This window comes from Phyllostomus discolor, chromosome 5 (assembly GCF_004126475.2).
Source record: "Phyllostomus discolor isolate MPI-MPIP mPhyDis1 chromosome 5, mPhyDis1.pri.v3, whole genome shotgun sequence".
NCBI lineage: Eukaryota > Metazoa > Chordata > Mammalia > Chiroptera > Phyllostomidae > Phyllostomus > Phyllostomus discolor.
In genome coordinates, this window is record NC_040907.2 from 133,327,847 (window position 1) to 133,355,560 (window position 27,714).

Here is a 27,714-nt window from a genome sequence, read left to right on the forward strand (position 1 = left end):
GAATGATCATCATAAACAAATCAACAAACAAGTGCTGGCAGGGCTGTGGGGAAAAGGGAACCCTAGTACACTGTTGGTGGGTAGACTGGTGCAGCCACTGTGGAAAACTGTATGGAATTTCCTCAGAAAAGTAAATATGGAACTGCCTTTTGACCCACTGTGGGGATTATGCCCTAAGAACCCTGAAACACCAATCCAGAAGAACCTATGCACCCCAATGTTCATAGCAGCACAATTCACAATAGCCAAGTGGTGGAAGCAACCTAAGTGACCATCAGTAAATGAATAAAGATACCTCTCTAAAATTTTTCATTCTGAAGGAAATTTCTGCTTTGATTAGAATTCTGCCTCGACAGTTATTTTCTTAGAACAGTTTGAAGTTTCCTTACTGTCTTTTGGCTTTCAATGTTTCTGTCGAAGAGTCAGTTGTCAATCTTACTCTACTTTGAAGGAAAAATACATTGTTTTCCTCACCAAAGCTGGTATTAAGAGACTTTCTACACTTTTTTAATTAAAAAATTTTAAGGCTTTATTATTTTAGAGCAATTTGTTTTGCAGCAAAATTGAGGAGAAAATACAGAGATTTCCCAAATGTCCCTTGCATCCACACATGGCTTCCATCCTCCATTATTAACATCTTTCATGAGAGTGGTATATTGGTTATAACTGAGAAACCTATGCTCACACATCAGTCACCCAAAGTCCACAGGTTACATTAGGTGACTCTAGGTGTTGTATATCCTATGGGTTAGGACAAAAGTGTAATGGCAAGTATCCATATCATTATGGTACCATAAAAATTATTTTCACTGATGTCAAAAATCCTTCCTGCTCCTCCTACTTATCCTATTAACCTCTTTCCCCCTCCCTGAACCACTGGCACACAACTAATCTTTTTACTGTCTCCATAGATTTGTCTTTCCCAGAGTGTCACATAAGGAATCACACAGCATGTTGTCTTTTAAGGTTGGCTTCTTTCACTTGATAATATGCATTTCAGGTTCCTTCATGTCTTTTTATGGTTTTATGGCTCATTTCTTTTTAGCACTGAATAACATTCCATTGTCTGCATGCATCTCACATTATTCATCTGTTCATGCACTGATGGGCCTCATGGTTGCTTCCAAGTTTTGGTAAGTTTGAATAAAGCTTCTGTAAACATCTGTGTGCAGGTTTTTGTAAGGACATGTGTTTTCATCATTTTTCAGTAAATATCAAGAAGCAGGACTACTGGATTATATGGTAAAAGTATGTTTAATTTTGTAAGAAACTGTCTTACAAAGCCGCTGTTCCATTTTGCAGTTCCTACTGGCAATGAATGAGAGTTCCTGTTACTCCACATCCTTACCACCATTTGGTGGTGTCACTGTTTCAGATTTTGGCCATTCTAATAGGTGCATAGCTGCATCCCATTGTTGCTTTAAATTGTATTTCTTGGATGACGTACGATGTGGAGCATTTATTCAAATGCTTTCTTGGCTATCTGTATAGCCAAAGAGGTGCGATGTCTGTTAAGGTCTTTGGTCTATCTTATAATCAAGTTGTTTCTTTAAAAAAATGATTTTATTTATTTATTTTTAGACAGAGGGGAAGGAAGGGAGGAAAAGAGGGAGAGAAACATCAATGTGTGGTTGCCTCTCATGCTTCCCCTACTGTGGACCTGGCCCGCAACCCAGGTATGTGCCCTGAGTGGGAAATGAACCATGACCCATTGGTTTGCAGGCTGGCACTCAATCCACTGAGCTACACCAGCTGGGGCTGTTTGATTCTTATTTGTTGAGTTTTAAGAGTTCATTGTGTATTCTGGATAACAGTTCTTTATCATACGTGACTTTTGTAAATATTTGCTCCCAGTTTGTGGCTTGTCTTTACATTCTCATGATATTCACTTGCCCATCAGAGAAGTTTATGATTTTATTGACTTTTTTCTTCCATGGATTGTGCCATTGGCATTGTATCTTAAAAGTCATTCTCATATGCAAGGTCATCTAGGCTTTATCCTATGTCATATTTTAGGAGTTTAACAGTTTTGTATTTTACAATTAGGTTTGTGATCCATTTGGAGTTAACTTTTGTGAAAGCTGCAAGATTTGTCTCTAGATTTATTTTTTGCATGTTGATGTCCAGTTGTTCCAGCATTGCTGGTTTAAAAGGTTATCTTTGATTCATTGTATTGCATTTGCTCCTTTGTCAAAGATCCATTGAGTATACAGAGGTGGGCAATAGTAGGTTTACTACTGTGAGTATGCAAAACAAATTTATTCTTGTATTGTTATTATTGTATTATATATTTGTATTACAACTGTACACCTACTTTTGCCCACCCCTGTATTTATGGATTTATGGGGGCATATTTCTGGATTCTTTATTCTATTCTATTGATTTGTTCATTTTTGGTTTTTTACCAGTACCACACTGTCTTGATTATTGTAGCTTATAGTAAGTCTTGAAGTTGGGTACTATATCAGTCCTTCAACTTTTTCTTCTTCAATATTGTGTTGGCTGTTCTGAGCCTTTTGTCTCTCCATATAAGCTTAAGAATGAGTTTTTCAATACCTATAAAATGACTTGCTGGAATTTTTATTGTGATTGCATTGAACTTAGGTGTCAAACTGGGGAGAACTGTCACCTTGACAATATTGAGTCTTTCTATCCCTGAACATGTAACAGCTCTCTATTTATATAGATCTTGTTTCATTTTGTTCATCAGAGTTTTGTAGTTTTCATATAGATACTGTACATATTTTATTAGATTTATAACTAATTTATAACTTCATTTTGGGAGTGCTAATGTAAATGGTAAAGTGTTTTTAATATGAAATTCTATTTTTTCATTGCAGTATACAGGACAGCAACTGACTTTTGGTATATTAACCTTGTATATCATGCAACTTTGCCATAGTCACTAATTCATTTCAGTTTTTATTTCTTTTGTAAATTCTTTCAGGTTTTCTACATAGACAGTCATGTCATCAGCAAAGACAGTTTGATTCTTCCTTCCAAATTTATATAACTTTTATTTCCTTTTCCTATGTTATTAAATAAGCTAAGACTTCCAGTATGATGTTGAAAAGGAGAGGTAGAGGAGACATCCCTTCCTCGTACCTGATCTTACTAGGAGAACTTTGGGTTTCTCATTGTTAAGTAAAATGTTAATGGCAGGGTTTTTTTTTATCAATATTCTTCATTAGCTGAGAATGTTTCCCTTTATACCTAATATATTCTGGGAGGTTTTTTTTTTTCATAAATAGGTGTTGGATTTTGTCAAATGCTTTTTCTGTAGCTACCGATATGATCATATGGTTTTAATTTTTTAGCCTGTTGTGAAAAATTGCATTAATTGAATTTTGAATGTTGAACAAGACTTGCATACCTAAAATAAATCCCCCTTGGTCACAGTGAATACATTGTTGGATGCAGCTTGCTAATATTTTGTTGAACATTTTTGCATATATGTTCATGGGAGAGATTGTTCTACAGTTTTCTTGGAATGGTTTTTTGTCTGATTTTAGTATAAGGGTAATGCTGGCCCCATAGACTGAGTTCAAAATTATTTACTCTGCTTTTATTTTTTGAAAAAGATTGTAGAGAACTGGAATAATTTCCTCTTTATATGTTTGTTAGAATTTACCAGTGAACCCACCTGAGCCCCCTGCTTTTGAATGTTAATAATCATTTGTTTAACTTCCTTAGTATATATATGCCTTTTTACATTATTTATTTCTTCTGTGAGTTTTGGCAAGATTTATCCTTAGAATTGGTCCATTTCATATCGGTTATCAAATTTGTGGACATAGAGTTGCTCACAGTATTCCTTTATTACCTTTTAATGTCCATAGGATCTGTAGTGATGACCCCTCTTTCATTATTGATATTATTAATTTGTGTACTCTGTTTTTTTTAGTCAGCCTTGCTAGAAGCTTATCAATTTTTTCAAAGAACAAGCTTTTGATTTCATTGCTCTTCTCTACTGATTTCCTATTTTCAATGTTATTGGTTTCTGCTCAAATTCAAATTATGGCTTTTCTTCTGCTTACTTTGAATTCAATTTGCTCTTTTTTTTCTAGTTTTTTTAAGGTATAAACTTAGATTATTGATTTTAGATTTTTCTTGTTTTTTAATACACACATTCTATGCTATAAATTTTCCTCTATGCCCTATTGCTATATTCTACAAATTTTGATAAGCTGTTTTCATTTTTATTCAGTTCAAAATATTTAACATATTTCTTAAGATGTCTGATTTGACCCAGTGTTATCAGAAGTGTATTGTTAAATCTCTGTGCACTGTGGGTTTTTCCAGTTATATTCCTGGTATTGATTTTTAATTTAATTCCATTGTGGTCTGAGAACATTGTATGATTTCTGTTCTTTTAAATTTGTCAAGGTGTGTTTTATGGCCAAGAATGTCTTGGTGAATGTTCCATGTGAGCTTGAGAAGAGTATGTATTCTGCAGGTTTGGTTGGACTAAGTAGTCTATAGATGTCAATTATACTCTGTTGATTGATGGTGCTGTTGAGTTCAACTATGTCCTTACTGATTTACTGCCAGCTAAATCTGTGCACTTCTGATAGAGGGGGACCAATATCTCCAACAATGACAGAGGATTCTTCTATTTCTCTTTGCAATTTTGCCTCACATAGTATGATGCCCCGCTATTAGTCATGTACATGTAACACTTGTTTCTTCTTGGAGAATTAACCCTTTCATCCTTATGTAATGTCCTTCTTTATGTCAGATAATTTCCTTTGCTAAAGTTTGCTCTGTCTGAAATCGACATAGTACTCCTGTTTTCTTTAGATTAATGTCAGTATTGTGTAATTTCCTCCACTCACTTACTTTTACTCCACATGTGTCTTTATACGTAAGTGGATTCCTTGCAGACAACTTATAGTTGAGTTTTGCTTTTGGATGCACACTTACAATTTCTTTTTATTGATGCACTTAAACCATTGGCTTTGAAAGTGATTATTCTTATAGTTGGATTAGTATCCACCATATTTATTAGTTTTCTGTTGGTTGTCCTTTGTTATTGTTTTTGTCTTTTACTCTTGTTCTGCCTTTTGTAGTTTCAATTGAACATTTTATAGGATTCCATTTTTTCCTTTCTTAGTGTATCAGTTAAACATCTTTTCAGTGGTTTCCCTAGAGTTTGCAATATCAATTTATAGATAATCCAAATCCAATTTCCAATAACACTTTATTGCTTCATGGGTAGTGTAATATTTTGTTATTTTATAATAAAATAATCCTACTTCCCCTCTTCTCTGTTGTATCATTGCTGCAATGATTTGTCATTTATTTCACTTACACATTTTATATATACATATACACATACATACATATATACATATTTGTATTAATATTTTGAACTGTTATGTGTAATATAATTTAGGAATAAGAAAAACAACAGTTTTAAATTTACCACCAGTTATTCCTTCTTTGATGTGTTTTCTTACTTTACATAGATTCTAGTGTCTCATTTATATTATTTTCTTTCTTCCTAAACAACTTGTTTTAACATGTCTTGCAATGCAAATGTACTGGCAATAAATTACTTCAAGCTTTGTTTGTCTGAGAAAATATTTCTGTTTCACTTTTAAAGAGTAATTTTGGAGGGTACAGAATTATAGATGATGTCTTATATTATCCTCTCAAAACTAAGTTCATTCCACTCCCTTCTTGCTTACATGGTTATTGAGAAGAATTGGGATGTAATTCATATACTAGTTCCTCTATATGTTTTTATTTCCTCTTGCTTCTTTCAGAACTTTTAATCTTTGATTTTGTATAGTTTGATATACCTAGGTGTAATTTTGGAGGACATTTATCTTCCCTGGTGTTCTCTAAGTTTTCTGGATCTGTGGCTTGGTGTCTGACATAAATTTGGGGCAATTTTCAGTTATTATTGCTTCAAATATTTTTTGTTTCTTTCCTTCTACTTCTGACATTCCCAATATATGTATGTAAAACACCTGTTATAATTGTCCCACAGTCCTTAATAGTCTGTTTTGTTTTTTTTCAGTGTTGTTCTTTGTTTCTTTGTTTGAGAGTTCAATAATATCCTCTAGCCTAGAGATTCTTTCCTCAGCTGTGTCCATTCTACTAATAAGTCCATGAAAGCCATTCTTCATTACTCTTACTGATTTTTTTAAATCTTTAGCATTTCTTTTCAGTTTTTTCTTAGGATTTCCATTTCTCAGCTTACATTTGCCTTCTTTTCTTCTATGTCTACTTTACTCATTAGAATGTTTAGCTTATTAATCATAATTGTTTTAAATCTCTCCTCTTACAATTCCAAGATTCTTGTCAGGGTCATTTTTTGACCCATAAATTGCTTTAAGCTTTGCTAGTTCTAATACTTTCAAATATTTAAGTCTTTAAAAAAATTTGCCCAATTTTTCTAGCTGTTTTCAATGGAAGTTTGGGGCAAAATTATAGTTTTCTACTATTGGATATGTCTGTGATTAGGAGAAATGAATCTCTTAATGAATTAGAATTATTTTCAAGTTTGGTATGAGGTAGAAATTTAACTTTTTTTCGTCAAACATGTAGCCAATTATCTCAACTTGCTTTTAAATGCCAATTTTCTAAATACTTATAAATGTTATATGCAAGAAACACACATATTCATGAGTTTAATTCTAAAATTCATATGGAAGAAAAAATGATGTATTACATATAAACTATGTAATCAACCAAATATTGAAGAAGAAAACAACAATGAGAAGGCATAGCCATATCAGATAACAAGACATTCTACAAAGCTATGGTAATTAAAACAGAATGGTATTCAGACAGGAACTGGCAAATAGACCAATGGGGTAACTGATCAAAGATAAGACAACCTGAGCATTAATAAGAATAGCCATTAAAAAAATGTGTGCCATTAGTCAAAATCTGTATTAGTTTCTTATTCTTGCTATAACAAATTATCACAAACTCGGTGACTTAAAATAACACAAATTTAATATCTTACAGTACTGCAAGTCAGAAGACCTTCACTTAACATGTTGACAGGCCTGCATTCATTCTAGAGGCTCTAGAGGAGAATCTGTTTCCTTGCCCTGTCCTCTGCCTGGACGTGACCAGGATTCTTTGGCACCTGTCCTATTCCTCCATCCTGAAGCCAAGCCGTATAGCAAATTCAAATTACTTTCCCTATCTCTGACTGAATCTCCTTTCTTGCCTTTTCTCTTATGAGTCTTATGATTAAACTGAGCCCACCTGGATAGTATAAAATAATCTCCCCATCTTGAATCTTTTAATTTAGTCACACCTGCATACCTTTTACCCTGTAAGGTTACATATTCACAGGTTCCAAGAATAGGTATGTAGGCACCTTGAGGTGGAAGAGTCACTTTTGGAGGATACTAAAAATCCAACTTATTACTTGAAAACTATTTTTTTTAAAAGAAGAATCAAGCATTTATCCTGTCTTTTCTATATGAACTATATCTCAGTTTACTAAAAGCATGAAGAATAAAAGTTTTTATTCATAAAAGTGTCTATCTCATAAATTTAAAAAAATAACTAAATAGAATATCGCCACTTTTTAACCCTTAATGAAATGATAGATCTAGCCAATGATGATCAGTGCTAGTCACATCACACAGCAAAAGAGAAAAATCACACATTGCTTCCTCCTAATAAAATTATACAAAACCACCTATAGATTGTTCTTGCTAAACATCTGAACTGAAATCTGGTCAATCTTTAAACCTTAACAACCCATTTACTAGAAATATGGAAGACAGAGGAACATGTGAATGACACCTTTGGAATGCAATTAGCAAAGCAAGCCACGGGAAATTCTAGAGGATAGAAGATGTGGTTTCTTCAGCAAATAAATTCCAAGGAAAGAATAAAAACAAATAGTAACCCTATACATTAAAAAAATATTCAAGAAACTAATTGCAATGTTATTTGGATGCTACTTCAAACAAAGAAACCAAAACACAAACACAATCCAGTTTTAAGATAATCAGGGACTTTTGATCATTGGTTGCACATTTGATGATATTAAAGAGTTAATTTAAAATTACTATATTCTTCGGACTTCCGGCAAGATGGAGGAATAGGTGGGCGCACCGTACCTCCTCGCACAACCAAGAACAGAACCACAATAATTTACAACAATGATTTGCAGTCATAATATCAGAACTGTCAGAGGATTTATCTAAATGGAAGTCGGACAGCCTAGAAGTTGAAGTAGACCCGTACATCCAGACTGGTAGGGGACTACGAGCCGAGCGAGCAGGCGCGGGGCTGGCGTGGGTCGCAGGGCGTGTAGGTCGGGGGAAATTTGGCGCAAAATCGGCGCGACAGCAATCCGGGGCACAAGAGCGCAGTGGTGCAGCGGTGATCCCTGAGTACGCAAGCAGCGGGTGGGGGAATCAGTGGGGCAGCGACTGGGGACCAGGGCAGAGCTCACGGCCCAGAAGCCCAGGGAAGTGTCTGACTCCAGGAGAAAGGAAGGGTCGCCATTGATCCCTCCTGTCCCCACTCCCGCCCCTGCCCCCACATATAACGTCACAAGCTAGCGACTGGGGCGCCCAGCACCGGTGAACACCTAAGGCTCCGCCCCCCACCGTAACAAGAGCGACCAGACCGGAGAAAAAATAAATAAATAAGTAAAATAATAGGAGAGATAGGGAAAGACATAAGACATGTTTCCAGCAGAACAGATCAGACCCCCAGGACTCATCCTTTTGAGTGACTAAGAAATAGCCAATCTATCAGATGCACAGTTCAAAACACTGGTGATCAGGAAGCTCACGGAACTGGTGGATTTTGGATCCAAATTACATGAAAAAATGCAGATTACCATAAAAGGGATGCAGGAAGACATACGGAGAAGAGCCAATTGTGAAAGGAAGGAATCTGAGTCTCAACACAGTGGACCAGAAGGAAGACAGAATCAACCAAGCAGGAGAGCATGATGAAATAAGAATTCAAAAAATCGAAGAAAAGCTTAAGACCATTGAGGACACCTTTAAACGTTCCAACATCCGAATTATAGGGGTACCAGAAGGGGAAGACCAACAAGTGGAAAAGTTATTTGAACAAATAATAAAGGAGAACTTCCCCAAACTGGCAAAGGGAACAGTCTTCCAAGAAATCCAAGGAGCGCAGAGAGCCCCAAAGAAGTTGGACCCAAGAAGAAACACACCAAGGCACATCATAATTACATTAGCCAAGGTAAAAACGAAGGAGAGAATCCTAGAAGCAGCAAGAGATAAGGGGACAGTAACCTACAAAGGAGTTCCCATCAGACTGTCAGCTGATTTCTCCAAAGAGACCTTACAGGCAAGAAGGGGCTGGAAAGAAATATTCCAAGTCATGAAAGACAAGGACCTACATCCCAGATTGCTCTATCCAGCAAAGCTCTCATTTAGAATGGAAGAGAAGATAAAGTGCTTTTCAGATAAGGTCAAATTAAAGGAGTTCATCATCACCAAACCCTTACTTTATGAAATGCTAAAGGGACTTATCTAAGAAAAGAAGATAAAGAAAAGACATGTATAGTAAAAGGACAGCAAACTCACAATTATTAACAACCACACCTAAAGCAAAACCAAAAGAAACTAAGTAAACAACTAGAATAGGAACAGATCCACAGAAATAGAGGGCACAAGGGGGGGCTAGCAGTAGGGGTGGGAGGAGGAGAGAGGGGGAAAAGGTATAGAGAATAAGTAGCATAGAATGTAGGTTGAAAATAGATAGGGGGAGGGCAAGAATAGTACGGGAAATGTAGAAGCTAAAGAACTCATAAGTATGACATATGGACATGGACTAAAGGGGGGGAAGGTGGGTGGGAGAGGGGGCACAGGGTGGAGGGGAGTGAAGGGGGAAATGGGACAACTGTAATAGCATAATCAATAAAATATATTAAAAAATACAAATAAATAAAATTACTATATTCTAGTTATATTAAAATGTTTAACAATTATTGCCATTAGTTCAAAACTGGAGAATGTGGGTAATGGGTAGATGAGAGTTAATATTATTTCTTCTATTTTGCATATGGTCCACAATAAATTTTTTTAAAAAATTTACTTGGAGCCCTGGCTGGTGTAGCTCAGTGGATTGAGCGTGGGGTGAGAACCAAAGTGTCGTAGGTTTGATTCCCAGTCAGGGTACATGCCTGGGTTGCAGGCCATGACCCCCAGCAACCGTACATTGATATTTCTCTCTCTTTCTTCCTCCCTTCCCTCTCTAAAAATAAATAACTAAAATCTTATTTTAAAAAATTTACTTGGTAAAGTGCCACAATTATAACATTTTGATTGTAGCCACGTTGAGTTTACAGGTTAATTTAGAGTGACATGATATCTTCCTAAAATTGAATATTTTTAACTGGGAACATGTTTGTCTCTCCATTCACTCAGAATTTAAGAAAAATATTTTCTTTACTAAAACTACTGAATTTTCAATGCAACATTCTTTCACATTGTTAGGTTCATACCTAACTATTTCATGGATTTCTCCATTATCAATATGATCCTTTTCTAGTGGGTTATTATGAAAATATAGAGAAATTATATTTTTTATTGTTGTTTTCATATAATATAACCCACAAACAATGTCAGGTTTGTGTGCTATTTTGCAGTAACTTTCCTTGTCTTCTACTTTTGACTTCTTTTTTGTTTTATTACATTGGCTAGAAACTAAATAGCAATATTGGGTAATAATAATTAGCATTGTCTTGTTCAAGTAGGTATTTTAAGGTTTTCATTAAAACATTTCTAATGAGTTTCTTGAGTTGATATATTTTATGACTCAAGAGTATAATTCTATATACTGATTAGTCTTTTTAAAATCAGAAATTAATGTTGAATTTTATTAAATCTCTTCCATATCTATTAAGATGATCACTTGTTTTTTCTTCTCTTAATTTGACAATATAATGAAAAACATTTATAAATGTCCCAGTGTTAAACCATCCTCCCATATCTGGAATACACTCTATTTGAACATCTAATCCTCTGCTATGTTTCATTTTCCAATATTTTATTTAAGATTGTTGCATCTATTTTCATAACTGAGATTGCCCATAACTTTGCATTATTTTTTTCCATTTTTCATTATAATTCAGTATCAATTTCTAGCCTTTCTCGGGATTATACTAACTTCAAATGAGTTGAAAGCTTTATATCTCCTATCTTCCATTGCAATTCATAAAAGGGAATTATCTATGAAATTTTGGTAAAAGTGGCCTATAAAACCTTCTGGGTCTGATGCCATTTCTATGCACAGATTTTTCAGTATTTTATATGGTTATCATTCATTCTATTAAGGTTCTATGCATTTTCTCAAGAAAATACTGGTAATTTATGACTCCTTGATATCATTTTTTTTTACATTTTCAAATCTATCAACATAAAATTGTACCTACTATTTATTAAATGTTTCAACTCATATTTTAAATTTCTAAGATCTCTATTAGTTCAGTTTTTCAAGAATATAATAAAATTTCAAATTTTTCTGAAAATATTAATTGGTCATTGACCATTTGCTCACTTGACTCTTCCTTAGCTATTACCTGATCTGTTTGTAAAGTTTCATGCATCTGTATGTTTTTATTTTCCTCAACTGTTAGATGAGTTTGGGGCTGCCATCTTATCTTTACATTAGCTGACTCCAGTCCATGTGTCTGGGCATGTTTGTTTGCAGTAGCTTGCCTCCAGAGACCGCAGGAGGGGCAAACGATGATGGTAGTTAGGTGTGTCGGTAGCATACATGTAGCTCTATTTGTTGTCTTTCCTGAAGGTCAGTGGCCACTACAGAGCTGCTCTCCTGTTGGATGTCAGTGTCTGCGCTAGTTTCATTAGCTTGTAGCAAATACTGTGGAGTTCCAGTGCTCTGCTCAAGCACCAGAGGGTGAAGAGGCTGAATAATGCAGTTGTTCTGAAAGTAGTCTCCTACTTACTTTCATTTTTCCCTCTAAAGCTTTCTCCCATTTCCATATCAATTGAGGATGCCTAAGAAACCTTCATTAACTCTGCATCATCTTCTTTGCACATATGAGGCTATGGATTCATCTAATCAATAATCTATAATGTTAGATATCATAAGGTGTCTCATCCATAGCACTATGGATTTTGAAAATTTTGATCTCATGGGGTTATGGATGGAAGAAGAATTTTGTACACATGTTTACTTCACTCTTTTGATAAAATCACTCTTCCATTCTGCAAAATTTCTTTCTGCTTCTTTTAGGTATGTATATACATCCTGTTAGCCATTCAATGTGGCCTAGCTTGGTATTCTAATAACATTAATCAGGTGTGGACTCAGGGGTTAATCAGGTGTGGGCACAGGACACAAGCATAGCCAGTAATATCAACATTGTGAGGAAGGACTTCTCTTCTGGAGCTGTCAAACCAGAGCTGACTGTGCCATGCATGTCTCCTGTCAGTTGGAGGAAGCCTGTCTGCAGTCGAAGGGCATGAGGCCAAAACAGAGAGAATCATAGAGGTGAAAGAAAACTAGGATGAGAGAATGAGACACATGCATTCATCATAGACCCACTCTCATGTACATACACACTTAATAACTTTGTTTCACTACTTAGGTCTAGTTAACCTTGGTCTAGCTTACCACATGTGTTTACCAGGTATTCTGAGTGGAATTTCTTTCATTCCCACCACTCCAAATTATAATACACTGTCTGGCTAACTCATTTATGAACTTGAGGTCTCCTATTAGATTCCATTTGTTCTTAGAAGCTCCCATGAACCTTAAATCTATAGGTTAGATATTCCCTCTTTGTCTTCTATTTGTTTCCATGGGATCATAACATTTGGGGTCCTATATTGTAATTACCTATTTATTCTTCTCTCTCTTTTCATCAGAGTGTGAACTCCTTGAGGACAAGCATTGCTGCTTGTCACTGTGTACACCTGAAACTCAGTGCAAGGCTTAAACCTAATAGAAACTTGATAACATATGCTGAAACAATAAATACACAATTGTATAGCTGCAGCATCTAATTTTAGTTGGTATCTGGCAGTAGACACTGGGCTAGAACAATGACTTCGGGTGTCTGCTCTGAGTTTTTGATCATCACCATTGTTAACATCCAATAGAGTTCTTTGTGTGAAGTTATTAAATTAAATATTTCTTACAGTTTTTACTTAACAAAAACAATAGACAGCAGTTTCCAGGTTTCTGGGCGGGGGGCTCAGGCCAAGGAAAACATATATCCCCTAAAGAGATTCTGGTTTACTTTCAATTCTTAGGGAGTCTGTGAGCTAACTGCATTGTCAAAACAGTAGACTTGGAGAGCTCCTGATTTGGGTGACTGAAAGGTAGACCTCATCTCTTTAGATAAAGTGAGTGACGTTCACGTACTTTATCTACTCTGGTGGCTACAAATATAGGCATTTACTGCTTCCATATTCTGATACATTGTATCACTATCCCAGCTCATTCTGGTTGTTTACCACCTTTTTCAACATGTATAAACTGTAAACCACTGAATAAATGACAAACATGTTGATCATAAAATTATGTCTATTAAAAAAAGATTTCTAAATTACAAAAAATTCTCAGGTTAAGAATAATGATTTACTGAAATGTGTCTGCTTTGATCTAAGAATAACCTGAAATCTATTTTAAAAAGAGTAGAAATAAAGTCCTGGCTGGTGCAGCTCAGTGGATTGAGCATCCCAGGTTCGATTCCCAGTCAGGGCACATGCCTGGGTTGCAGGCCATGGCCCCCAGCAACCACATATTGATGTTTCTCTCTCTCTTTCTCCCTCCATTCCCTCTCTAAAAATAAATAAATAAAATCTTTTAAAAAAAGAGTAGAAATAGCTAGAAACTATCATTAAATTTAAAAAATCAATTTAAACTAAAACCAAACTAGGAGCATTATTTATATTCTTTATTAATAATTAAAATTAATATTTATCATGTATTCTTAGAGGTGATTTATGTGTTTTGTTCTAATCTTCCATCCACAATTTAAAGATGAAATTCCATCAGTTACTTAACTTGAATACTTGCCTGACACTCAAATTTGGACTGTTCATGTGGTCATCACCTGGCCCTTGTTGGGTCCCAGAGCACTGAGGTCGGCATGAATGATCACATTAGTAGGGAAGGCTCCTACCTCTTCCACAAAAGGTTTTTAATTTAATTAAAACAGATGTTTGCACCAACAGTTACCAGGCAATTCTAAAATGCCACGAAATATTGTATTACAGTAACTGCTTTAGTTAATCCTTTAAAATTCCATGAGAGGTCTAATTCAGGAAGACCCAATATCTTTTCCTTCAAGATGATTTTTATAGTTCAGATGAGCTTGGGGAAAATACAAAAGACAATGGCAAATAAGGGAGCCAATCCCTGTCTATTTTTCCATTTTATCTTTCCAGAAGAATAAATGTCACCTAAATATATCCTTACAACAGAGAAGAAAGGCATGATTGTGCAATTAACAAAGCAAAAAGGGAGTTCTCTATGACATTTTTCTTGATCATTCTAAATCTCTGCTTATGCTTCTGTTGAAGCCACCACCGCTTTCCCAAAGTTGCCCTGAGCGGATGAGGGGGACTGCATGCCCTGCCCACAACCACTGCAATGCTGCGGCACTGGATGATGCAATTCTCAATGGAAACGTTCCCAGTGAAACTTTGTCAAGTGACATTTAACTTAGGCTACAAGGACACTGCAAAGAAAAAATTTTAAGCAAACTCAAGAGCAAAACAGTTGCTAGTTTTCCTTCAGCTCATTTTTAAAAGGGCACCATTAAAAACAAACACCCAACTAGAGGGTAACGTGGCTGACGTGTTTATGAAGTGAGCAACTTGTAAAACACCAAAACAACGATCCTCTGGAAGGCCAAATAGCTGGCACATTCCATCTGGTTCTTACTATCGGTAAAATATAAAGATACCATAATATCCCCTCGTTTACTGTTTATTTCTGTCATAGCCACTCCTATCCCTTATACTTCTAAGCAACGTAGCCTCCTAAAATACTAGAATACCTAAGAAAATCTGTTTTATGGCATTTTTAGCCTCCCCAAAGGTACTGCCTTACACATAATTCATTTCTGGTCCTTCCAGATATGTGATTATTTGTAAGGCTGTTCAAAAGTGTGTCCAGGTAGGCCACTGACCACAGAACGGCTATTCTATGCATCGTCACTGAATCACTTATGTAGTGTTAGTTGAGGGATTACTATGTCCTGCATTATACTGTACGCTGTGGTAGATCCTTTTCTTCAAGGAAACAATAGTCAGGTTGTATTGACTATATTATCAATGCACATAACACAATAATATGTATGTGCTTATTGGTGTGGAAAAGTAGCCAATTTTCAGCAGAAAGAAGTAATTGGAATAAAATAATGGAATGTGATTGAAGAGTTTGCCTAAACCCTTCCTTTGAGATGTGATGCAATTAAAGAAGGTTTGTTTCATTGAGGAAGTGGGATTTGAATTAGGCCTTAAATGAGTAGACTGAAAATAAATGTGAAATTAGAAGAGATTTAACTGAATTAATTTATCTCACTTTTCCTGATTTTATTTCTATGAAGATATACTAACCTTATCCAATTGAGCTTTGCCGAAATAATTAATCCATAAATATCTAAAGTATACATGATTAATAATGCTTTTAATGCCAAAAGACAGCTTATTTTCTTAATCCGAAGCTCACTTTATGTAATTATTCTTTTTGTAAACCACTAGTTGGTTATATTAACACTTGAGTAATCTTGACAAGAACTTGCTTTAAGCAGTTAAAGATCCAGATGCTGATCAGCATGCATTAAGTGATTCAGCTTAATTAGTACCATCTAGATAAATTACTTACCTCAGTTCCTATCACAATTTCTTCCCTAGTAGAGTAGAACAGAAATTCATATAGCTTGTAGTGTTGAAATAAGCTGAAATATAAAATGAATGTGCAACTGTGATAAATTTATTTCAAGAAAAAAAGCAAATATGTGAGTGTTTATTAAAGGTAAGCTCTCCATATTGACCAAGCTAAAGACATTAAACATTACCATGGAGTTAGCCAGCTCCTTTATTACAAAATAAATTTGGAATAAATTAATTTTATTTATAAATACTAAGAAATTAAAGGTTTACTTTTTGAGACATTGACAATATAGCATAGTACCTAAAATAATATCAGCAAATTAATCATGATAAGTAGATAGGCTGGGGATAAGGGAGTAATTATAATTCAACTTGACATTCCCTGGCTTACAACAAAATAATACACTGTCTCTAAATAACACAAAAACTTCACATTATTTTTCATATTTGCTCCAAACTGGAGTCAATTTCTTCTGGTATGAATGGCACTGAATTCTATAATCTACTATATCAGTTATTTCTTCTCCCCTTCTAAAACTGTTTCAAGATTAAATTAATCTCAATAACTACTGAAATATGATACAATGTGAATTGAAATCTATTTAGAAGATGTCTAATTTTCTTGTAGAATATTTGATCACATATCAAAGAGAGGAATTAATTTCAGAAAGATAATTTTTTCAATTCCTACCCTAAAGACCAAGTGGTCAGTGTATAAAAATTATAAAGAGCCAAAAAATATATGAGTCTCTTAAACACATATTTCTAGTAAGTTTAAAGATCTCAGCAATGTATTATTAAAAGTTAAAATTTTACTGAAGGGCTGACTTCTAATATCCTGTTTGTGATAATATTTGAATATTTCTAATTCTCTTCCTGCTGGTTGGGAAAATTAATAGACTCATAATACAGCAAAGTGCCCAAGAACAAAAAATTGTCTTAGTGGTTTCTCTTTCACTCTGGTGCCTCTTGCTATTTAAGAAAATTGATTTTAATATAACTGAGAAATTAACATTTGCAAAATGTAGCTACAGAGCATGTATAATAATGGCTTCTTCTGAATGCTGTAATGGATCAAAGTTTCAATTCATTTGAAATCAATGAAGAAATCCTCAGGCAGCTGAGTCTCCCTGAGTTATATTTGCAGTTGATCTCACTACTAACATATTCCATTAAAAAGTATTGGGTGTGCAGACTCACTTATTGTACTTTTGGGGAGGGGGCAAGAACCTAATACATTCAAATTAGTCATCAGCATTCAGAAAATTAACTTAGCTTTTTACATTACTTTGATTTGTTGGCTAAAAAATACATCAAGATTAGTGAGGTTTGATAATTCCCTGAAACAAAATAAATTCAAATTCTCCCTCCCTTACATTGCTTACCTAGAGAAAGTTTTAAAGTTAAAAAGATTACACTGACAACAACTGATTTTGAGCAGAAAAATTAAAAACTGTAAAGTATTTTGTAGATCGTTTGGCTTCCTCTCAGAGAATTAGTATAAAATTTTTCTTTCTCCATTTTGAAATTAATTCATAAGTCTTCCTTCCTGAAACTTCATAATCCTTCAGACTTATTCTCCTCATTGCATATAGTAATTAGACTTTCCCATGCCAACAGGGAAATTCATGACTTATTGCCATGGTCAAAAACGCAAGGTTGGGGCAAGGCCAGGATGAGAGTGAGAGAGAGGAGGGGCAAGAGGCACATCACTCAGGGGCAGGTCAGTTGCCTCCATTGCCCCACACTGGTCTGCACCTTGGCTGGGGTTCTTTAACTTCCCCAAGGCATATTAGCTGGCCTTCCCTGGGAGCCCAGGGATACCTCTGCTTTGAGAGTACATTTCCTTCCTCTTCCTTTAGACTCCTGGCTGACTCAAACCCATAGACTATTTTTGTTAACCATGTTGACTTACACATATATCAAAAGGAAAATACCCAGAATGAGAATGGGTCAAGACATCTGGCTCCATGCCGGAAAGTGTGCTACCTTGTTGTGCACAAAGGAGCAGTGTCCATTTTCTTATATTGTGCATATGCCTTCGCACATTGCTTCACCCAGTGCCCACGGACTGGGTAGAATACACAATGGCAGAAGCGTACTTGGATCAGATACACGTGCATATCTAAATGATGTCTTATAGTCAAGAGCTGAAGGAATATTTATATCTGTATTTGTATGTTATCCAACATTTACAACTGTATATATTGCATAAGAAGATTCATCAGTACTTACAGTAATGTTGGGGAGGAATTTTGGTATTAGTTCTTTTTCAAATCATAGACATATAACAGAATATACAATTTAGACCAGCAATTTTCAAACTTTTTCATCTCAAGACACACATAAACTACTAAAATTCTGCGGCACACCAAAAATATATATATTTTTTGCTGATCTAACAAAAATAGGTATAATTTTGATCCATTTACACTAGGCAGCTATTGTTCTGTTGGCTGTTGTCACGTTATATTAGACAATCTATGGGAAAAGAGGTCGGTGCCCCTGACTAAATAGTCAGATATTGCATGTTTTAAACATTCTTGTGGCACACCGGTTGAAAATCGCTGATAGAGTCAATCGCTGACTCTATTAACAGTATCAAATGAGATTTCAATTTTACTGCCAATTAAGTTTCATATGCTGTGGGGTCATGTTCCAAAAACTACTCTCCCTAAAGTGAAGAGTGCTTTCACTGGTTGAGTAAATTTATGTTAGGTTAAATTGAAGCATGCTTATACTTTCAGTAATTGAGTTAGCTTCATATTTATAACATTCTTTTGTAGTCATTAAAATAAAAAGTATTATGTGACTTAATTGGTATTAAATTTACATTTGTGGATCTATGAGGCATTCTGAACAGGTGTTATAGAAAAGCACATTTCTCTTTATACAATTTCAGTATCAATCCCAGATCTCCTACTAACTGATGCTTTATTTTTCGTAACAGGTACATTTAAAATGTATAATTTCTTTGAAATCACAGTATAAAGGTTTGACAGCATCAAAATAGTTCTGATTTACTTTATCTCAAAAATATTACTTTTTTTTAGGAGACTGGGGATTTTTGATATGTGGTTACCCTGGTTAGGATCTAACAGTGACTAACACTGACACTGCCTCTTAACCATTTGCTGAAATGAAATGTTAAGGAGTACACTGATGAGAGAGATGAGATGAAGGAGAAAAGAGCCACATCTTTCACCACCTAGCAGCTGTCATTACAGCACCTGCACTGGTTTTGCTGCTATGGTTCACAGTCAGTCCCAGTGCCCATTATAAACTTCCTGGGCTTAGAACTTAGCAGTAAAAGTATGCTCTGCAAAAGAGACCTAGCAGTTTTAAACAGAGAGAAAGGGAAAGAAGAATGCTATACAAATGTGATGAGGATGCCCTTTGCCCAATGATTCTCAAACCCTGAGATGCAGGAAGAACTTGGGGATCAGGTTCTCCTTCAATTCTGGATTCTCACTCCCTCCTCTTCCCCTACACAAGGATCTGGCTTTATTAATTGATATGAAGACTACTGTGGCTTTCAGTGGGAGACACACATCAGAGGTGTGCTTCTATGTTAAGAAATCAAATGCTGCCCTGGCTGCTGCAGCTCAGTGGATTGTGTGTGGGCCTGCTAACGAAAGGGTTGCTGGCTCGATTCCCAGTCAGGGCACATGCCTGGGTTGCCAGCCACGTCCCCAGTTGGGGACATGTGAGGGGCAACCACACATTGATGTTTCTCTCCCTCTCTTTCTCCTTCCCTTCCCCTCTCTCTAAATAAAATCTTAAAAAAGAAATCAAATGCTATTATATAAAAACATATCATGTACCATTATTAATTCATGCCAGAAACCAGTATATAAACCTCATCATATTAAACACATTAATATTTAAAAAGCTTCCAGATACAACCAGGATCCTTGCCAAGCAAACCATGAGCATGTCTAGGACATCATGAAGCACCCTTTATTTTGGAATTTTAAATTTTAAAGTTGGAAAACACTGTAGTACACAGTATTAGAGGATCAAAGATATTCTGCAGAAGCTTTTAGCTAGACAAAGGAAAGATTTTTACCAACTCTTGTTTAAACATTTGCAAACTCTAAAAACGTCCCCTGGGAGAGATGCATGACTCTAATGCAGACCTTGTGACAGATTAAATAAAAAGACAGATCTCTTAGTTCACCAATAAAGAATCACTGTAATAAAAATACTTTCCCTCCATATACCATCATTTTCTAAGCAGAAAGAAAAATTTACTGAGTTTAATTGGTCAATACTACAAAATATTTCCGGACACATAATAAATTTGAGGAAGTATATACATAAATCTTTTTAATTTCTAGTACAAATCATTTAAAATAAATATTTAAGTGGAAATGAATGTTGCTCTTTAAAATGTAAAATTTTGATGTCAAGGCCAACTACCTAAAATATAAATTGCATTGTAATCCAGTCTGAAAAATCTGAAAGAATCATTTTATTTATAAAATGGTATTAGAGATTTAGAGGAAAAAGAAATACTTAGATAATTTATTACAATCCTAAATAAAATCATACTTATCAAACACAAACCTTATTTTCAGAGTGTGAGGTTAGCTTAATCATTCAATGTCCTGACTTTTATTTATTAATGGAAGATTAAAATATTATCATTATTTGTTGGGTTAATTACTGCATAAATTCTCTAAATGTCAAACTTTGCTAAAAATTTAATTAGTTTCTATTAGTAGACATTTTCTAGAAGACATGAACTAAAATATAAACGCTACTGAAAAGAAATCCATACCTGATTTTTAAGTAATCAATAATAGCATTGGCTTGTTTTGTATCAAAGATACTCCATTTCTCATTCTTCTGCAAATTGGATGGTCCTATTTCAGCCATAACCTCTCCAAGCCATTTTAAGCTGTCTTCTAAGGACATGTGCAGTGCTGAAATACAACCCAGGAAAGGCTAAGGCATTATTTTGATAGATATCATTCTTGTCTGAAGAATTTTTTTTATTTTAAGACACAAAAAATTGAAATCCATCCAAAGATTACTTTGAAATAGAAAACAAATATTTTTATGATATTCAAATAACAGTACATACAGAAATGACACAGAAGTTGGTTGGATTAGCTGGTGAGGAAAGCTGGCTACGAGGTGGATTCAGTCACTGTGGACAGTGGAGCTGAACTCAGAGCTGAGGATGTAAGTGAATAGTTGACCAACACTTGGCTTTAGCTGATTGTTACCATGTGGAAATTTGGGCTGGAAGATTTTCAATGGATGTCAAAAATGTGCATTTTTATGTAAAACATCAAGATTATTTTTCTTTTCCAAGCTGTAGACTTGTAACTTCTGTAAACTATTCTCAAATTATGCACAATGGTGGTGGTGGTGGTGGTGGTGAGAGTCAGATGACCGTGCGGTAAGAGTGACAGGGACACCACTGTGCCACCATTACCAAAATAAACAAGTCAATGATGTGGTCTATTATTCTGCAACTTTCTAGAAAAAAGCAAATAACAGAGCGACACTATCTTTTATGGCATTTGTTCAGGTGAGAAAGAAGTAAATGTCAAAAGCCTTAGACAACTTTTATAGTGTCTATAAGTATTAACATCTATCTTGTTTTCATGTTTGGTTATATCATGCTGAGTTTCACTCGTGGCAGGCAAATATCATGTGCAATCCACACACACACCCAGTGCTCCCATGTCTGGAGGTGAACCCAGGTAACTGGGCTGTCCAGAATGTCCTTTGCTGACAAGTGATGGTTGGTTGTACAGAAGGAAAACTGAAGAGGCTTAAGGTGAAGAGTTGAAAGGCTCCAGCAAAAGCAAGGTGGAACCAGCTGCTTGGGAGAGGTGGATGGGCTCTCAGGAGTACTGTGCTGCTCAATGCGAACCCCGCCCTCCCAGTGCTAACCGCACCCCTATCTCTCTTAGGAAACCATCAACACACTTTCTACTTCCTGCCAATGGAGTGAATTTTTCAGGGAGGTAGGAACGGAGCACGCAGAGGAGTTATGAGAACAGAGGAGGGTTGTTGGATGCTGCTATTTCTGGGTTTTGCAGTTACTTTTTCTATTTGGTGCTACGTCCCCCAAAGTATCTATAAAATGGTAGTAATTTACGATTTTAGGAAGATATTATAAATACTAACTTATAATTTGTTTAATTCAGATTCTTTTATACTTATAGAAATTAGAAAGAAGCAAAAAATGTATAACAATTAAAATCTGGTTTAATGAATGAAAACTGGTCTGTTTCTCATAGGCTCCCTCTAGATCATCTTTCCTGAATGTCAGATACACAAATTATTGCCACTAGGCTTCCCTATATCATCCTGAGTGGAGTTCAATTATTATTTCATATTTTTTTCCATAACAAATTTCTTTTGAAAATAGTGGGAGTCACTTCAGATATGAAAAATCTATTGACTAAAAGCAATTTAAAAAAGAATGGATTAAAATGTGAATTGTTTTATTAATAAAATGGTTTTAATTAGAGATGCAAAAATTATTAGATAATTGATTATAATTCTACATGTAATTATACTTATTAAGCACAAAATACACTTATATGACTATTACCTTATGCTGAAATATAACTGACTCTTTAAAACTGTTTTTTTATTTCTAATGTCTTTTTATAGATAATGGTTTTAAAAATTAAGAAAGTTATCATTTCACTTGTCTAACTGAAATGTTTGCTCTTTTAAAAATTACATTTAGCGATGCAGTTGAAATATGAAAGATTAAACTATTTAAATAATAAGGGCTGTTAGAAATAAAATTTGTCTTTGAAAATTCAGGGTAATGAAAGAGCACAGTAACTAGACGCGGATTAGTTGGAAGATTTGTGTTGGTACCTCATAACTGCCACTGACTAGCTAGGTGATCTGAATTTCATTTTCCTTATCTGTAAATGAAAGTAGTATCAATATTTAAAGTTAATAGTGCTGCTGTGAGGGTCAAATAACAAGAAAGCAAAATAAAAACAGAAACCTTGAATTAAAGAAAAAACTGATGTTAACCAGAGGGGAGAGAGAGAGAGAAAATGGGGGAAAATAGGGGAAGGGCCATCAAGGAACATATATGCAGGCACACGGCCAAGGCCAAAGCGGGTAGTTGGAGGGTGAGAATCAGGGACGGGCGTGGTGGGGGGTGAGGTGGGGTGAAAATGGAGACAACTGTACTTGAACTACAACAATAAAAAAAGAAATGTATCTGAAACTCTTGGTATATTGTTTCACTAGTAACATACACTAGTATATTACATGTATATAGTGCTTTCTAGAACTCAGCCCAAAGCCAGGCACATTTGGTAAAGTATTCAGGAGGATGGTCTCTCACCCACTGGGCTTAGGAGTTATTTAACCTCTCTGAATCTTATTTATGTTTTTCTCATTTTCAAAATGGAGAGAATAATAGAACTATCTCATAAAATTATGTGTGAATTAAATGACACAAGGCAAATGACACTGTGATGGGCACAAGTCAATCATATTTAATTTTAGCTGTTACTATTATTATTATCATTCCTATTTTGGGAATAACAAGTCCACTTTATAGAACTAAAAAGTATTCTATGGTTATTTACTAATATTCATGTTATATACAAGGGAATCAATCTAGGCCCATGGGTCTAGAGAGAGGCCAAATATCCAGCCTCTCAAACACTTTACAGCTTATCCTTGGTCAGGCCCTGGAAAAACTAAACCCTGAAATATATATTGTTAAGACAACTGGACAAATCCTATATATTTCACAATCACTGAGCTGATCCAGGTGGGTTGTCTGCAGAATGCCTTGTAGTTAACACAGTGCCAGTTTGAAACAGATCAAAAACTGAGCCAGTAGGAAATGCAGTTCCCACACTGGAATTGCATTAATAATGATCGACCGCACTACAGCCAGCAGCGCGCCTGGGCTCTTCAGTGCACTTTTTCTATTAAGATGTTGCTGGGTGGGCATGCGCACTGGTGCTCAGGACTCCACCAGCTCTTGGTCTAAGTGTAAACAGTTTACCTCTTCCCTTGGCTAAGATTACATCTGTTCCCGATGATTACTGTAACCTTGCTCGGTTTAAAAGTTTGAGGGGATGTTTTTTTCTTGCCAGAAGGAAAAACTAGGTCCCTTGCTTTTTTTTTCTGGTTAGGTTTTACATATGTACTTTCACTCTCTCATAGTTTATGAGAAGTTGGATGGAACCTACTCAAGTTTCAAAATTCATTTTTGAACTGATATCAACAATACAAAGTTTCACATAAAAGAAATATTCTTGGGCCAGTTATAAGTTATGGAAAAAGCTTAAAATGGAAATATCTTGTCAGATTTGGAATTGAGGTTCATGAAAATTTTTTACTCCCCTTTATTCTGTTTCTAGTTTGTGAATACTCAGCTCAGGGGTTGCAATGGTTAGGACTGTTTATGTCCTATATTCCTTTTACAGGTGAATTTTTGTATAGGTGTTCTATTCACATGATTCAAAAAATGCATGGGAAAATACAGTATGGAAAGACTTCCGTCAATTCCCTTGCCCAATATGCTCAGTTCCCACACCCTTCCCTATAGAAAATTTTGATAATGTTTTTTCTGTATTCTCTTAGAATTCCTTTGCACATATAACAAACAAAAGCATATATATCCTCATTCTGTCTTTTTATAAACAAAAGCACACAATTCTGCACCATGCTTTATTCAATAACAATATACAGTTTCCAAAACAATTCTTGGAAAGCTTCCTCTTTCCTTTTTACAGCTGTATTGTAGTTCATTTTAGGGATAGACTAATCCCTACTAATTACCTTTAATTTCAGAGTAGTCTTAGATCTACAGAAAGGTTGCAATAATTTGGGGACAAAGAGTCCCCAAATACCGCATAGACAGTTTTCCCTATTGTTAATATTGCTGTGGTACATTTGGCACAACTAATGAACAAATACTTTTGAGGGGTTTCTTCATTTTTATTAAAGCCTTTTTTAGCTTCCAGGGTCCTATTCAGAATACCCTATTACCTTTAGTTCTCAAGTCTTCTTGGGCTGTATGGTTTCTTGTTTTGATGGCCTGGACAGTTTCAAGAAGGACTAGTCAGGTATTTTGTAGTGTGTTGTTCAATTTGCATTTGTCTGCCATTTTTGTCATAATTAGACAGGGGTTACTGGTTTCAGGAGGAAGACCACAGTGCCATTCTCATCACAGTATGGAAGGATCTATACTATTAGACCTGGCTCATCAGTAATGGTGTTGGCCTTAATCACCTGGCTGAGGCAGTCTCTGCCAGGTTTCTCTATTGTAAAGCTACTGTCCTTCCCCTCTCTGTACTGTCTTCTTAAGAAGGAAGTCACTGTGCAGCCCACACCTCAAGGGTGAGGAGTTGTGCTTCAACTTCTGGAGGGTGAATTATCTACATAAATTATTGAGAATTCTGTGTGGGAGATTTGTCTATGTACTCCAGGTTATTATTTATTCAATCATTACTTTATACCACTGTGGGTTCATGGATGTTAATTTTCTAGTTAGACTATAATTCAACATGTATTATTTTGTTCAAATTGTTCCAACTTTAGGGATTTTCACTTTCATTTTGAGTACATACTTTTGGCCATTAACATTGCCCCAGGATCATCTTTTATGACCCTTACTCCAGGTCTGCAGACATTTTTCTCAGGAGCCCTGGTTCCTTTTATTAAAGAATGAAATTATAAACCTAGACCTGGCCCTGGCTGGTGTGGCTCAGTAGACTGAGTGCCTGCCTTTGAACCAAAGGGTCACTAGTTCGATTCCCAGTCAGGGCCCATGCCTGCATTGTGGTCCAGGTCCCCCAGTAGGGTGTGCGTGAGAGGAAATCACATGCTGATGTTTCTTTCCCTCTCTGTTTCCTTCCTCTCCCCTCTCTAAAAAATAAATAAATAAAATCTTAAAAAAAAACAACTAGACCTGGGTTCCGGGTATGCTCATTGCTACTGAGATGCCATTGCTTGTAGGCCCTCTCTGTGGACTGAACTAAGAAATGTATGTGTGTATGTGTACTTAACTATATAACTATACATCTGTATCTATATTAAGTTAAACATAAGTTCACACTGATGTTTCCAGGTAAAACTCCTAATCTTTTGCTTTTACAAACATTACTGTAATTAATGACTTTACATACATATATCCGATTACATGCATGTGAGTGGATATGTAGGATAAAATCCCTAAAGTGGAATTGCTGGGTCAAAGGGATAATACATTTGTAAATTTGATAGATAGCCACTAACCTACACTCCATAGGGGGGTTTAATGTGTACTTTATTAGCAGTATAGTAGCCCATCTGTTTTCTTCCAGCTTTGACATGCTGAGAATGCTACCAAAATTTTATGGTTTTGTCCATCTGATAGATTTGAAATGACATTTCTGTGTAGTTTTAATTAGCATTTTTCTTATTAACTTTATGGATGAACTTTTGCTTAAAAATCATTTGCACTTATTTAGTCACATCCTAGGTATCCTCTTCTATTGCATTATTGGACTTTTTTTTCCTGCTTTTGCATGCTCTTTTTATAATTCAGAACTAAACTGTTTGATGGTATGCAAGATGCAATAATTTTCCCAGTTTGTTATTCTTCTTTTGATTTTTCCTTTAAGAAATTACTTGTGTATTTTTGTTACAGACTTTTGACTTTTATATATCAAATTTAACTACCTTTGTCTTTATGGCTTTATAGCTTAGAGGCATAATTATAAATGTCTTTCTTATAAGGCTGTAAAGAAAAACCATATTTTCCTCTAACATTTTTATAGTTCCACTTATTTTACATTTAAGTCTTTGATCCATGTGGAATGTATTCTGGTTTATGAACAGAGAGAAGTTTGGATACAATTTTATTTTATTTTCTTCTAGATGGATCTCTAGTTGTCTAGATGAAAAAGTACATTTTTTTTCGCCACAGATGCGAGATGCCATTTTATCAAATACTGAATTCCAATACTTGCTTGGATCTGTTTCTAAACTTTTGGTCTGTTTGTTCAGTCACTCACCATTGTGTTTAAATATCTGAGATTTTATAAACACTACTACATACTAATACTTCTAATAACAATATATTCTATAGCTTATTACACTTTTTAAAGACAGCTTTTACAGTTTTAAAGACAGTTTTTCTGGCTATTTGTATTTGTTTACTTTCGATATTTTTGTGAGAATCACCTTGCCTAGTAACCCACTCCTTGGCAAAAATATCAACAAAAAATCTGTTGTTATTTTTATTGGAATACTAATATTTTAAATTAACTTGAGATTTAGCATCTTCATGCTGTTGAGTTAGAGGATGCAGTGAGTTTTTTCTAAATGTTGAAAAACTTCCTTTGTGGCCTTTCCTATTCCCAACAAGTTTATGTTTTATTAGTTGCAACACTTTCTAATAAAAATGTTTATTCTGTTTCCAGAAGTTTTCTTTCTATAGCGCCTGCACATGTGATTTTTAAGTTTATTCCTTAGTAGTTTTTCTTTCTTGTTAAAGCAAATTTGCTTTCCTTAACTCTTTTATATTTGTTTTTATATACACATATTTTAAAAAATTATTATACAGGGAAATTGACTTCCTTTTGCTGTATAGTTTCACAAACTTAAGCACTTGGATAGATCAGGTAACTACCATGACCACAACCAGGGTACAGACAATGACATCACATCGAAAAACTCCCTCCAGAGCCATAATGGGGGGAAAAGGGGAAGGGTCATCAAGGAACATGTGTAAATGACACATGAACAAAGCCAAAGAGGGTAGGTTCAAGGGTACTGGTGAGAATGGGGGCAGGAATGGGTGGGGCAGGGCCATGGTGGGGTGAAAATGGAGACAATTGTACTTGAACAACAATTAAAAAAACAAACAAAAAATAAAAAC

General features: G+C 35.2%; 1 protein-coding gene across 2 annotated transcripts in view; it reads right to left on the reverse strand.

Annotated features, from left to right (window-relative positions):
- Window positions 1-27,714, reverse strand: part of CABCOCO1 (ciliary associated calcium binding coiled-coil 1) — a 116,829-nt gene that overhangs the window by 65,730 nt on the left and 23,385 nt on the right. For both annotated transcript variants that reach the window (XM_028512487.2, XM_036026914.1), the window contains 2 exons: window positions 20,620-20,764; window positions 15,829-15,901 (listed from right to left, as the gene is read on the reverse strand). In XM_028512487.2, coding sequence (XP_028368288.1) covers window positions 15,829-15,901; window positions 20,620-20,764 — 218 coding nt within the window. The remainder of the gene's footprint in view (window positions 1-15,828; window positions 15,902-20,619; window positions 20,765-27,714) is intronic.